This window comes from Bubalus bubalis, chromosome 9, assembly GCF_019923935.1.
Source record: "Bubalus bubalis isolate 160015118507 breed Murrah chromosome 9, NDDB_SH_1, whole genome shotgun sequence".
NCBI lineage: Eukaryota > Metazoa > Chordata > Mammalia > Artiodactyla > Bovidae > Bubalus > Bubalus bubalis.
Genome location: NC_059165.1, coordinates 89,777,839 through 89,790,289, shown reverse-complemented (window position 1 = coordinate 89,790,289; position 12,451 = coordinate 89,777,839). Strand labels below are relative to the sequence as shown.

Here is a 12,451-nt window from a genome sequence, read left to right as displayed (position 1 = left end):
TGCCATTGCCCTTTTGGGTGTGGGGCCTGGGGATGACATGCGGACTTGGGTATGAGATGTGCCTCGTTCCCTGCTCTGCTCCTCCCCTGCAGGGGCCATCCCCCTGCCCCAGCCATGGAGCTCCCGAGTGGTCCCACTGGCCGCCCCTCTCCACCCCTCCCCACGCTGGCTTCCCTCTCTGTTGGCCCAAGGCCAACGGTGAAAAGTGGCGAGGGGTCCAGTCCCCTAGGCCTGGCTTGTGCAGGTGGTCTGGGAGGGTGCAGGGTGAGTACTCTGCACACCCACTGATAAGCTCACTGGATCCTATCCCGCAGCGCCGCGAGGCCCGCAGGCAAGAGCAGGCCAACAACCCATTCTACATCAAGAGTTCCCCATCCCCCCAGAAGGTGAGGCTGGACTCCTTGTCCTGGAGGAATGGGCCAGGGCCCCATCTGCTCTCTATCCCTGGACCGTGTGAGGCTGTCAGCAGGTCCAGGGGCAGGACCACAAGAGGCCCCCAGTAGCGACAGGCGGGGAGCAAGTTCTGCATGGTTGAGGTCAGGCTCCTCTGCCTTAGCGGGAAGCGAGTGAGCACGAGGGACGCGGGGTTTTTGCAGGCACCACTGCCACCATCTGTCTTCCTCCAGCCAGCAGACGTGTCGGCCGCCTTGGGCTCCCCCAGGGAAACATGGCTCCACGTGTGTCAGGCTTGCTGACGCCCGCTTTCCAGAGGCAGGAAGCCCTGTGTTTCTGTGCTTCCAAATAAGTGTGACTTTCAACTTGAAAAAAGATTCAAATGCAAAAATGGACAAGTCTTGCTCCCGTCCTGTACTCCCCGCACTGACAGCCCCGCCCCTCTCCATGAGTCCTGCTCTGCAGCTTCAGCGTCATGCTGGGCCCTCTGCCCTGCGTGGTGACCGGCCTTGCTGTCTCCCCACAGAGGTATCAGGATGCGCCAGGCGTGGAGCACATCCCCGTGGTGCAGATCGACCTCTCTGTGCCCTTGAAGGTGCCAGGCAAGTGTCTTCGTGGGATGAGGGTGTTGCGGACCAGCTTCAGACCTGCCCCAGCTCTGGCTCTGTCCAGCCAGCATCCTCCCCCCCATCCCCCTGCCAGCAGGGACCGTGTACACGGGTCCCTAGGTCCAGCCCCACACAGCCCTGGGCCCCCTGTCTGCGTCCCAGTGGTCAGGGCAGTGCACCTCGGGTGGGGGCAGGGCATGGCTCTCAGGCTGTGGGCTAAGCACCCACGTCCCAACAGGGATGCCCCTATCGGACCAGTATGTGAAGCTGGAGGAGGAGAGGCGGCACCAGCAGCGGCTGGAGAAGGATAAGCGGAAGAAGAAGAAGCGCGAGCGTGAGCGCCGGGGCACGCGGCGTCACAGCTCGTTGCACACGGAGAGCGACGAGGACATCGCACCTGCCCAGCGCGTGGACATCATCACCGAGGAGATGCCTGAGGTCAGCTGCTCACCCTGCCCCGCCCCCGGGGCCCTGGTCAGCTCTGCCCTGTGAGCTGTGAGCACCTCCTGCACTTCTGTTCCATTAACTGTCCTGATCCCCTGCCCATGCTGAGCACCAGGCCCCAGATCAGATGCTCTCATGGGTGTGGACCTGCTGGTTTGTTTCTGAGAAGGGAGGTGGGGCCCGGTGGGGTTGTGGGGAAGGTGGGTTGATCCCGACACAGCATTTCTGTTGTCCCTCAGAACGCCCTGCCCAGTGACGAGGACGACAAAGATCCCAATGACCCTTACAGGGCCCTGGACATCGACCTGGATAAGTAAGTGCTGGGAGTGAGGCCAGGGCAGCTGCCCATAGGGCTGGACGTGGCCTGTGTTCCCCACGTCCTGGTCCCTCCCTCTGTCCTTTCTTGACTGCTTGGCATGGCCTGGGGTAAGGGTCCCGGCAGCAGAGTGGACTACTTCCCTCCAGGCCTCATCCCAGGCCATTCATCCTGTGACCACCCCCAGGCCCCTAGCTGATAGTGAGAAGCTGCCCGTCCAGAAACACAGAAACGCTGAGACCTCCAAGTCCCCTGAGAAAGAGGATGTCCCCCTTGTGGAGAAGAAGAGCAAGAAACCCAAGAAGAAGGAGAAGAAGCACAAGGAGAAGGAGCGGGAGAAGAAGAAGAAGGAGGTGGAGAAGGTGAGAGGCCAGGCTCACTTGTCTTATCAGACGGGGTGGGGCAGGGATGTCCTGGGCTGTCAGCCTCCCCTCCTATGGTGTGCGTGTCCTGCACGTGGAGGGACGGTTCGGCAGAGCTACCACACACAGGGTGTGTTACTTCGCTCCAGAGCAACACGGCTTTGCCTGGATGTGTGGTCCCGGTAGGTGCCTGGACCCATGGCAAGAGAGCCGGATGCACCACTGGCTCCCAGCACACTCAGGTCCTATGGGGCATAGTGTCCTGTGCCTGTCAGGGCAGCCATGCCTTCTCAGGGCCCGTCCAGCTGCTCCAGCTAAAGGTCTGTGTTCCTGTGGTTTCAGGGTGAGGACTTGGACTTCTGGCTGTCTACTACGCCGCCTGCTGCCACACCAGCCCTGGTAAGAGCCTGGTTGTGACTTGTGCTGACTGCAAGTGCTCCTCAGCTGGACACCCGTGCTTTTCAGCTTTGGAGAGCTACGTCTTAGAGGCATTAGGGGGCCCCCCTCACTGGGGGCAGAGGGATGTGGGGTGATCCTCAGGCAGACCAACCAGGTCTGGGCTGGCTCAGTCCCATGCTCAGGGTCTTGTGCAGGCAATGGTTTCGTGGCGGGCCCTTGTCTCAGAGCCAGGCAGCAGCCTTGGGCAGCAGTTTCGTGTCTGTATCTGGGGCCTGGTGGCTCTGGGGTCTTCTGAATCAGTGCTAGCCGACCCTCATGCCAGGCCTCCTCTCCTGTCTGCTGGCCACCAGCACTTTGAGGGGAAGCCACACATCGTCAGGAGGGAGGCTCATCAGTGCAGGGTGTTCCAGGGCAAGGCAGGTCAGGGGGCGCAGGACTCCCCATCCTGGGCCCTGGCTGCCTTTGAAACCCCCCGCCACCAACCCCGGCCTGGCCCCCCATAGGAAGAGCTGGAGGTGAACACCACAGTCACTGTCCTGAAGGAGGGGCAGGAGGAGCCCCGGGGAGAGGAGCAGGACGCCGATGAGGACAGGGAGCAGGACCTGGAGAAGGTGGGGGCGCGTGTGCGGGGGCTGGGCTGGGGGCGGCGCTCCCGCACTGCTAGGGCTCCTAACAGCAGTCTCCTGTTGCCAAGCTCCCTGGGTCCTAATCACGCAGCGCTGTTGGGCTGTGGCTCGTCAGAGGAGTGCAGGGCTGACTCAAGCCTGTTCCCGCTCCAGAAACCCTCCAAGCACAAGAAGAAGAAACACAAGAAAGACAAGGAGGAGCGGCCCAAGGACAAGAGGAAGTCCAAGAAGAAGGTGCCGCCAGTGGATGAGGAGGCTGCTGAGCCCGTGGAGAACGGCACACTCGATGAGGAGCCCCTGCCGGTGAGGGTCCTCCCAACCCAACCGGTGCTGGGAGCCTCTGGGACGTGGGGTCTCCCTGTCCCCCGTTCTCACACTCCTGATGTTTCCTGAGGGGGTGCCCCCAGCAGCCCTCACCGTCACTCCCAGGTCCTCACTGCCCGGAGCTGACATGTTTCTCTCTTGTCCACAGCCCATGTCCAGCTACATTCTTCTGGCTGAAAATTCTTATATCAAGATGGTAAGTGAAACTTGGCTTTCAGGAGGTGGGGCCAAGAGTGCTTGAGGCTCAGGGCTCCTTTCTCTGGACATGAGGGGGTGCCCACACTCTCTAGGCATGGGGTCCCAAGTGGCTCCCCTGCACCACTGACCCTGGGTCCTGCTCTACAGACGTACGATGTACAGGGCAGCCTACAGAAGGACAGCCAGGTCACAGTCTCTGTGGTCCTGGAGAACCAGAGCGACAGCTTTCTCAAGAGCATGGAGCTCAATGTGCTGGACTCGCTCAATGCCCGGCTGGCCCGGCCCGAGGGCTCCTCGGTCCACGACGGTGTCCCAGTGCCTTTCCAGCTGCCCCCTGGTGAGTGAGCCTGGCTCAGCGGCCCGGAACAGCAGTGCTGGGGACAGACCCTGGGCAGCCTTAACTCCCTGCCGCCTGCCCAGGTGACGCCATCCTGCACCACTCCTCAGGCCCATGTCTTGCCCGCACCAGGTATTTCCAACGAGGCCCAGTTTGTGTTCACCATTCAGAGCATCGTCATGGCCCAGAAGCTCAAGGGGACACTGTCTTTCATCGCCAAGGTACGGGGGTGGGTGCCCCGAGGGTCAGTCATGCACCTGAGCTCGAAGGCCCTGCCCCACGCCCCCTCGCCCTGTGCCCCCTCACCCTGCACCCCCTCACCCTGCACCCCCTCTGCCCCACAGAACGACGAAGGCTCCACCCACGAGAAGCTTGACTTCAAACTGCACTTCACCTGCACCTCGTACCTGGTCACCACACCGTGCTACAGGTGCGCTGCCCTCCCTCCTGCCCCCAGCTCCCCGCTTTCCTGCCATGGGGGCTCCAGACAGTCATCTCCACAACGCTCTCTGACCTGAGGAGAGGATGTGGGCGGAGTGTCAGGTGACCGGCTCAGGCACCTCAGGCTCAGCACATCCCCAGCAGCCTGAACAACAGGCCTGGCATCCCTCCCTGGACCAGACACTGGACTCCAGACTCAGAATATGGGCAGGGCTGGGTCCTCCTGAGGCCTTGTGCAGTGGCATGCAGATGGCTGCCCTCCCCTGTGGGCACACATGCTCCTCCTCCTCGCACGTCTGCGTCCTGACCTCCTGTTCACACCAGGACCCCTATTACATGGCATTGGGGTCCTGTCACCAAACCCAGTCACATTCCCACAGCCTGGGTGTCAGGGCTGAAACTTATGGGCTTTGGGGACACTGTTCAGGTGTTGACTTCTTACAGGACCAGTGGAGACCCTGAGCCACAGGCCCTCAGAGGAGGCGCCCATCCCCGGGCAGGGCCCCTGTTGCCACCCTCTCTCTGTCCTTCCCACAGCGATGCCTTTGCCAAGTTGCTGGAGTCTGGGGACCTGAGCATGAGCTCGATCAAGGTGGATGGCATTAGTATGTCCTTCCATAACCTCCTGGCAAAGATCTGTTTCCATCACCGTTTTTCTGGTAAGACTGGACATAGCTGATAGATTGCTTGGCCTTCTTCCCGCACATGGGGCTCCCCCACTGCCTGGGGCTGGCCCGGCCTCACACCGCCTTCTGTTGCAGTTGTGGAGCGAGTGGACTCCTGCGCCTCCATGTACAGCCGCTCCATCCAGGGCCACCACGTCTGCCTCCTGGTGAAGAAGGTGAGCCCTCAGGGTCTGGCGGGCCTGCCCAGCCTCAACACTGTCCTCCAGCCCTCCAGCGCAACTGCTCTGCTCTGAGCTCAGTCTGAGATGATTTTGCTGAAAGCTCTGACCCTGTGCTCATGAGCAGTGTCGGCCTTTCCTCTGCCTGGCCCGCTCCCTCCTCGCGTATCTCTTGGAAGAGGTCATGTTTAAGTCAATGTGTTTCTTCTGGCATATTATTATAGAATTCAAGGAAAGCATCTGGGTCTGGAGAGTTCTTTTCTGAAAAGTTCTTATCTATAAGTTCAGTTTCTTTTTTTTTTCATAACTGCTTTATTCTTTTTTAAAAATTTGTTTTTGGTCACTCCAGGTCTTTGTTGCTGCAGGCTTTTTCTAGTTGCAGTGAGCAGGGGCTGCTCTCTAGGGCTTCTCATTGCACAGCTTCTCTTGTTGAGGAGCATGGACTCTAGGCACACGGGCTTAGTTGCCCCTCAGCCATGTGGGATCTTCCCAGACCAGGGATGGAATCTGTGTTCTCTGCATTGGCAGGTGGATTCTTATCCACTGGACCACCAGGGAAATCCTCAGTTTCTTTCTTTGGTACTTTTAGGGTTCCTTGCTTTGTCTGTTTCTTACTGTGTGAGTTTCAGTAGTTTGTAGTCTTCAAAGAAGTGGTTGGTTTCATCTGGATTATGGAGGTGATGGTGGATCAAGTCATCTGGTTCTTTTCTTTTCCTTTTAGTATCTGAGGGATCAGTGGTGATAAGCTTTCATTCCTGATATTGGTAATTGTCTCCTCTTCTTTTTCTTGGTTATCTTGGCCAAAAGGCTTATTTATCCATTTTGAAAGATCAATTTAGTAACCAATTTTTTTTAAGGGTTGGGGAATTCCTTGGAGGTCCAATGGTTAGAACTCTGCGCTTCCACTGCCAGGGACTCGGGTTTGATTCTTGGTTGGGGAACAGATCCCACAAGCAATGGCAGTTCAATGCATGTGTGATCAGTTGTGTTCTGCTCTTTGCAGCCCCTTGGGTTGCAGCCCATGAGGCTCCTCTGTCCCTGGGATTCTCCAGGCAAGAATGCTGGAGTGAGTTGCCATTTCCTTCTCCAGGGGATCTTCCTGACCCAGGGATTGAACTCAGGTCTCCTGTGTATCCTGCTTTGGCAGGTGGGTTCTTGACCACTGAGCCACTTGGGAAGTCCCCACAAGCAATGAGGTGTAGCCAAAAAAAAAAATAATTTACTGAATATTGCTGCATATCTCCTTATTTCTGCCTGCTTTGGGTTTATTTTGCTCTTTTACAAATATATAAGGTGAAAACTTAGACCTTTCCAACAGGCCTGTCTCTTCTAATAAAGTCTTTAATGTTAGGAACTTTTCTCTACATACTTCTTTAGCTGAACCCCCCACATTTTATGATTCATTTTCATGTGTATACAGTTCCAAATATTTCCTAATTTCTATCACTACCTCCTCACTGACCTGTGGACTTATTTCTAAGCATTGGGAGAGTTCCCTGTTGCTTCCTGGCCCTGGTTTCTGGTGTGACCTCTCAGGCCTCCGAAAGGTGCTGAGACTGGAGCTCTGTCCTGGGTATGGTCCGCATGGACAGCTGTTCTGTAGGTGTTCCTGCGATACATGTGTTACCCAGATCCTGCTGGTTGACTGTTTTTGATTCTTCTGGATCCTTGCAGATTTTCTCTCTGCCAGTCCTCCATGAGTGAGCAAGGAACATGAAGCCAGTGGTGGTCAGCTGTGGACCATTAGAATGGTCCATTAATGGTCTATTAATGGTCCATTACGACTGTGGACCATTAGAATCGTGGGTCTGGGCGAGTGGATCCCCTCACCAGTTGGTGTGTTCGTCTCTGTCCTGTGCTGGCTGTGTCTTTGCGCTGAAGTCCACTTTGTCTGGTGTCAGTACAGCCATTCTGTGTGTGTGTGTGTTTTAATAACGTTTACTTGGGCTTCCCTGATAGGTCAGTTGGAAAGAATCTGCCTGCAATGTATAGGAGACCCCGATTGGATTCCTGGGTTGGGAAGATCTCCTGGAAAAAGGGATAGGGTTATCTACATTCCAGTATTCTTGGGTTTCCCTTGCGGCTCAGCTGGTAAAGAATCCGCCTGCAATGTGGGAGACCTAGGTTTGAGCCCTCTGTTGGGAAGATCCCCTGGAAAAGGGAAAGTCTACCCACTAGACTATTCCGGCTTGGAGAATTCCATGGACTATGCAGTCCATGGGGTCACAGTCAGACACAACCGAGGGACTTTCACTTCACATTTATTTACTTACTTATAGCACGGCTGGGTCTTTGTTGCTGCATGGGCCATTCTCTAGTTGTGGCACATGGGCTTGATTGCCCCACGGCATGTGGGATCTTTCCAGACCAGGGATGGAACCCATGTCCCCTGTATTGGCAGGCAGATTCTTTACCACTGAGCTACCAGGGAAGCCCTCTTGCTGTCATTTGGTCTGTGCTTATGTGGCAAATCCTTTGTAGTAAACCTGCCTTTATCCTTGTATTGGAAAGAATTTCTCATGGATACCATGTCCTTATTCATTCTGTCAGTCTCTTTCAGTTGTATTGTTCAGAGCATTGTGCTTAAAGTATTACTGGTATTTTGGGGTTTGTCTTGCAGTTAGTTTGTTGCCTGTGTTTTTTCTTTCGTCCTTCTGCTTTCGCCTTCTGTGGCATATGTGAGTGTTACCAGTGTCCACGTGTAAATGTTAACAGAGTCTCTGTGTGTCTGGAGCTCTGGGGACTACATCCCCACCCTTGGTGTTCACAGTCTACTTGGAGCTCAGGCGGAACACGAAAACCTCACACTTGCTTAGCCCTTGACCCTCCCCCCATACAGGAGGTGGTCTCAGATTTTGTCTCTGCAGACACTGAAGGCACCTTTCTTCAGGGCATTATAGCTTTACAGATTCCAGAGACCTCAGGAGACAAGACGGCCTCGTCTGCTCACCCGCGTGCCTGCCGTTTCTGTCGCTTTCACTGCTCACATTCCACTCTGTCTTCTGCCTCATTTTCTCCGTCTAAAGAACTTTAGATCAGGTCTGTTGACTGTGTGAGTTCTCTCAGTGTCCTTGATCCGATCATTCTTTGTTTTACTGTTTGTCAAGACTGTTTTTGCTGGGTATAGAATTTTTGCTTTGCTGTTTTTTTCTCACACAGTGCTTCAAAACTAGGCCATTTCCTTTTGGTGTCTCAGTTTCCAACAAGGAATGTTTTCCCTTAAGTAAGAAATGCACTGTTTCCCCCCGGCTGTTTCAGGTTTTCCTTTGTTCTTGGTTTTAGCAGTTTGTGACATGTCTTGGTATTGACTTCCTTGATCTGGGCTGTCTGCTGACACAACCCTCAATCCACGTGGCGTCAGTAAAGCTGTCGGGAACGTAGGGAACTGGAACAGCAGCAGGGCCTCCCTTCCAGCATCTGCTCCTGCCAATCCCTGGGGCTCTGGGCCCCACACACTGTGTCTGGACCCCTGACCCTGCCCTCTTCTCATCGCGTGCTGCTGAGATTAGAAATGAGGGGTTCATGAATATTCAGAGTAACAAACTGATTCTGTGGTCACAATGGTTCATCTCTGTCTCTTTTTGTACATCAGAAAATTCAAATGGGATTTTTATTTTATAACTTAAAAACCTTACCATTAAATTCTTTAAATATTTAAGGGAAATGGCTTTAAGAAGTTCTAATGGGGAAAAAAAAAAGAAATGAGGGGTTCAGGTGTGCTTTCACTGGACAAACTTTCTAGTGATATTTCAACTCATCCTGCACAACCTTTACCAGAAGAGTTCCCTGGAAAGGGACCTAGCTCCTGTTAATGGTGTGGAGTCTGTTGAATGTGCTGATCTGTGCGTTTCTGTCTTTTGCACAACTCAGTTCTCAGCTATGATTTTAAGTACCTTTTCAGCACTGCTTTCTCTGTCTTCTCTGTCTCGGGTCCCTGTGATGTGAATCTTTGCTACTTCACCCACCTCCACCTCCTTTCCACTGTCTGTTCAGATTGGATCATTTCCATTAATCTCTTGTCAGGGTCATAGAGTTTTCTGTCATGTAAGTTCTGTTGTGTGCAGCTGGTATATTCCAGTCTAGAAGTTCCCTGGGTTGATCTTTATTTCTTCCTTTTCTTTGCTGAGATGTTGTGTTCTCCTGCTTGCTTCAGGAATGTATGTGATTGCTGATGGGAGGTTCTTGGAGTCACTACTTAAAGCCTTGCAGGTGATTCTGACATCCATCTCTTCTCCGTGGGTATTTGTGGGTTGTCTTTTCCACGTGAGCTAAGATTTCCATGGTCTTGGAGTGCTGATTTTGGAAGTTTTGAATTGGAGACTGTGGGCCTTCTTCACACCTGTGGAGAAGGTTGGCACTCAGGTTCCATCTGCAGGACATCTGGTGCTGCACTCAGCTGTTCCCTGTGCCCCTGAGGGGCTGGGCCAGGCAGGGGCTGGGATCCCTGCCTTTGCCAGAGCATCAGTCCTGAGCCCCTGTGGTTCTGGCCTCTCCAGGTCCTGCAGCTCCTCCCATGGGGCGTGGGAGATATGGGGTGTGGTGTGCTTGCTCCGTCCTACCTGGAGCCCCTCTTCTTGGTTATCAAAGCACCCCAGAATAGAAGAGGGTTATCAGAGCACCCCGAAGTAGGAGAGGATGTCCAGAGGGAGGCGTCTCTTGAGTCCCAGCTGTTGTTTCACTCACAGGGTGAGAAGTCGGTGTCGGTGGATGGGAAGTGCAGCGACCCCACGCTGCTGAGCAACCTGCTGGAGGAAATGAAGGAGACGCTGGCCACGTGCTGAGTGCCGCCTCCCACAGGAGGGTGGCCACGTGCTGCACACACTGGGTCCAGCCAGGAGTTGACCAAGTCCACCATCGTCCACTGTGTAGACCTCGCAGTTCACGTTGCGTTGATTTACCTTGTCATCTTTTTTTTACTTTGCTTCTCTCTACTCTCTGGCGAGCAGCCCTTTCCAGTCCCCAAGCCAGCCAGGGCTCCTCTGGCTGGAGCAGACTGTGCCTGTGGCCATGGGGGCTGCCTGAGGGTGAGCGTGACCGCTGTCGAGGCCAGGACCTGGCGGGGGCTGGATGGGGACCGGACAGAGCGGCGCGTCCCGCTTCTGTCAAGTCGTCCGAGTCCCATGAGTTCCCAGGTTCCTGCCCGTAGGCCCTAGGGGTGGAGGCCAGGCCAGCTGCTCGGGGGAGACATTCCTCTTCACCCCACGCCGAGGGGCACGTCCTCCCCAGGACACACGATGGGGCAGAGTCTTGCAGGCTGCCGTCATCACATCCTGTTTGTTCCATCACCGTGTCCTGTGTGTCTGCTAAGGGGAGTGCCCAGCAGGGATCCAGGGCCTTGGCCTCCGTGCCCAGCTGGGTGTTGCGGTGAGTGGTGGAGAGCTACAGCTCTGGCTCTCCTGTCATCACTGGATGCTCTGCAGGTCTGTGTCTGCACCTGTGGAAGGGCCTGGGCCTGGCCCTGTTTCCTTGCTGGGAACCAGTGGGTCCGGGGGTGGCTGGGCCCCTGAGATGCACCTCAGGGGCAGGGGGGGACCCCAGCCCACCCCCGTGAGACTGAACTTTCCTCAAAGATGATGGTCCTCAATGACATTTTAACTTCTTTTGATGAAAACTGTCACTTTAGCATGTAGAGTAACCTATTACAGAATCCTGTGCAGTGATTCTAGAATCTCTAAATTGTATGATGTGTTATATAAGAATTTATTTGCTATCGACATTCCCGTGTAAAGGAGAGACATACCATGCTGCTGTAATGATTTTGTGTCAAGATGATCCAATAAACTTGCAAAACAGGCGTTTATCCATTGGGTCTCTTGCCTTTGGCAACATGTGCCCTGAGTAGGGGATTCTTCCCCAGTGTTGGGGGGGTCAGCATACAGCCAGACCTCTGGACAGTCTTGCAGCACTGGGGGTCAGAGGGGGCCACAGGGCACCCTTGTGCCGGTTGCATTGCAAAGCTAGGGTGCCCCTGCCCTTCTGCCTGTACCTCTTGTCCCCTCCGGAGGGGTGTGGTCCTCTGGGCTCCTGGGCCCCAGCGGTAACAGCAAGGAGACACCTGATACCCATCCCCTCACAGGACTCCACGGGGCCTAGCAACTGCTGTCCCTTTCCAGGGAACCCCTCTGGTAAAAGTTGTGCAGGATGAGTGGAAATATCACTAAAGTTTAAGTCCAATGAAAGTTGTGTTAAAGTTGAACCCCTCATTTCTAATCTTGGCAGCATTCAATGAGAAGAGGGCAGGGTCAGGGGTCCAGACACAGTGTGTGGGGCCCAGAGCCCCAGGGATTGGCAGGAGCAGATGCTGAAAGGGAGGCCCTGCCGCTGTTTCAATTCCCTATGTTCCTGACAGCTTTACTGACGCCACGTGGACGGAGGGTTGTGTCAGCAGATAACCCAGATCACCTCTAACCTGAAACCCAAAACCGGGGCAGTTGCAGAGCCCTGCACAAAGGCCCCTCAGGTGGCCCCTGGGTCATTGGCCCATCCTGATACAGTGTGTGGGCCCAGCTCAGGTCCTGGGCATCTGAGAGTTCCCCAGTCTTCCACTCACCAGTCCCCTGACCTCAGTGCTCCTGGCCAAGTGAGGCCAGCAGTCCATCAATGAAACCTCGGCTGGAAGGCACCTCCTCCCCAAGCGGAGGCCCCTTACCTGAGTAAGGAGGTTAGCAGCCACCCAGGCCAGGAAGGGCCCAGCCCAGGACTCCAAGAACTGCCAGACTTGCCATGGTGTGCTTCCATCCCCTGCATTGCTTCCATCCCCTCCCATCTGCTGGACCAAAGCTGAGCCCTGGATTGAGCCAGTTTGGGCCTGCCCTTTCACAGCCCACGTGGGGCATCTGAGAAAGAAGCCAGGCCATGGTGGTGACAGCAGGTGCCATGGTGCAGCTGATGTGACAGAAGCCCCAGGACGCACCGAAGCTGGCCCTGGTTTTTACCAAACAGCCTCCCTTTGAATCATCCAAAGAGCCAATCGCCCTGAAGGCTGGTTGTGTGCGGCCCACCAGGAACTTTTTTCTTTTCCTGTGCTGGTTCTTTTTTGCTGTGCACAGGCTACTCTAGTTGCGGTGCACGCACCCTAGGGCATGCAGGCTTCAGTAGTTGCAGCACGTGGGCTTAGTTGCCGTGCAGCCTGTGGGCTCTAGTTCCCTGATCAGGGATA

General features: G+C 55.2%; 1 protein-coding gene across 2 annotated transcripts in view; it reads left to right on the top strand.

Moving 5' to 3' along the window:
• AP3D1 (adaptor related protein complex 3 subunit delta 1) overlaps positions 1-11,092 on the top strand; it is a 33,759-nt gene extending 22,667 nt beyond the window's left edge. The window contains exons 18-32 of one of the 2 annotated variants that reach the window (XM_025293109.2): positions 315-386; positions 920-995; positions 1,240-1,439; positions 1,685-1,758; positions 1,949-2,123; positions 2,466-2,522; positions 3,026-3,133; positions 3,302-3,451; positions 3,621-3,668; positions 3,818-4,007; positions 4,140-4,228; positions 4,352-4,437; positions 4,986-5,107; positions 5,210-5,289; positions 9,978-11,092. In XM_025293109.2, the coding sequence (XP_025148894.1) occupies positions 315-386; positions 920-995; positions 1,240-1,439; positions 1,685-1,758; positions 1,949-2,123; positions 2,466-2,522; positions 3,026-3,133; positions 3,302-3,451; positions 3,621-3,668; positions 3,818-4,007; positions 4,140-4,228; positions 4,352-4,437; positions 4,986-5,107; positions 5,210-5,289; positions 9,978-10,073 (1,623 nt within the window). In that variant the 3' untranslated portion in view covers positions 10,074-11,092. The remainder of the gene's footprint in view (positions 1-314; positions 387-919; positions 996-1,239; positions 1,440-1,684; positions 1,759-1,948; positions 2,124-2,465; positions 2,523-3,025; positions 3,134-3,301; positions 3,452-3,620; positions 3,669-3,817; positions 4,008-4,139; positions 4,229-4,351; positions 4,438-4,985; positions 5,108-5,209; positions 5,290-9,977) is intronic. The other variant, XM_025293110.2, reaches the window with a different exon arrangement.
• The last annotated feature ends 1,359 nt before the right edge of the window (positions 11,093-12,451 follow it).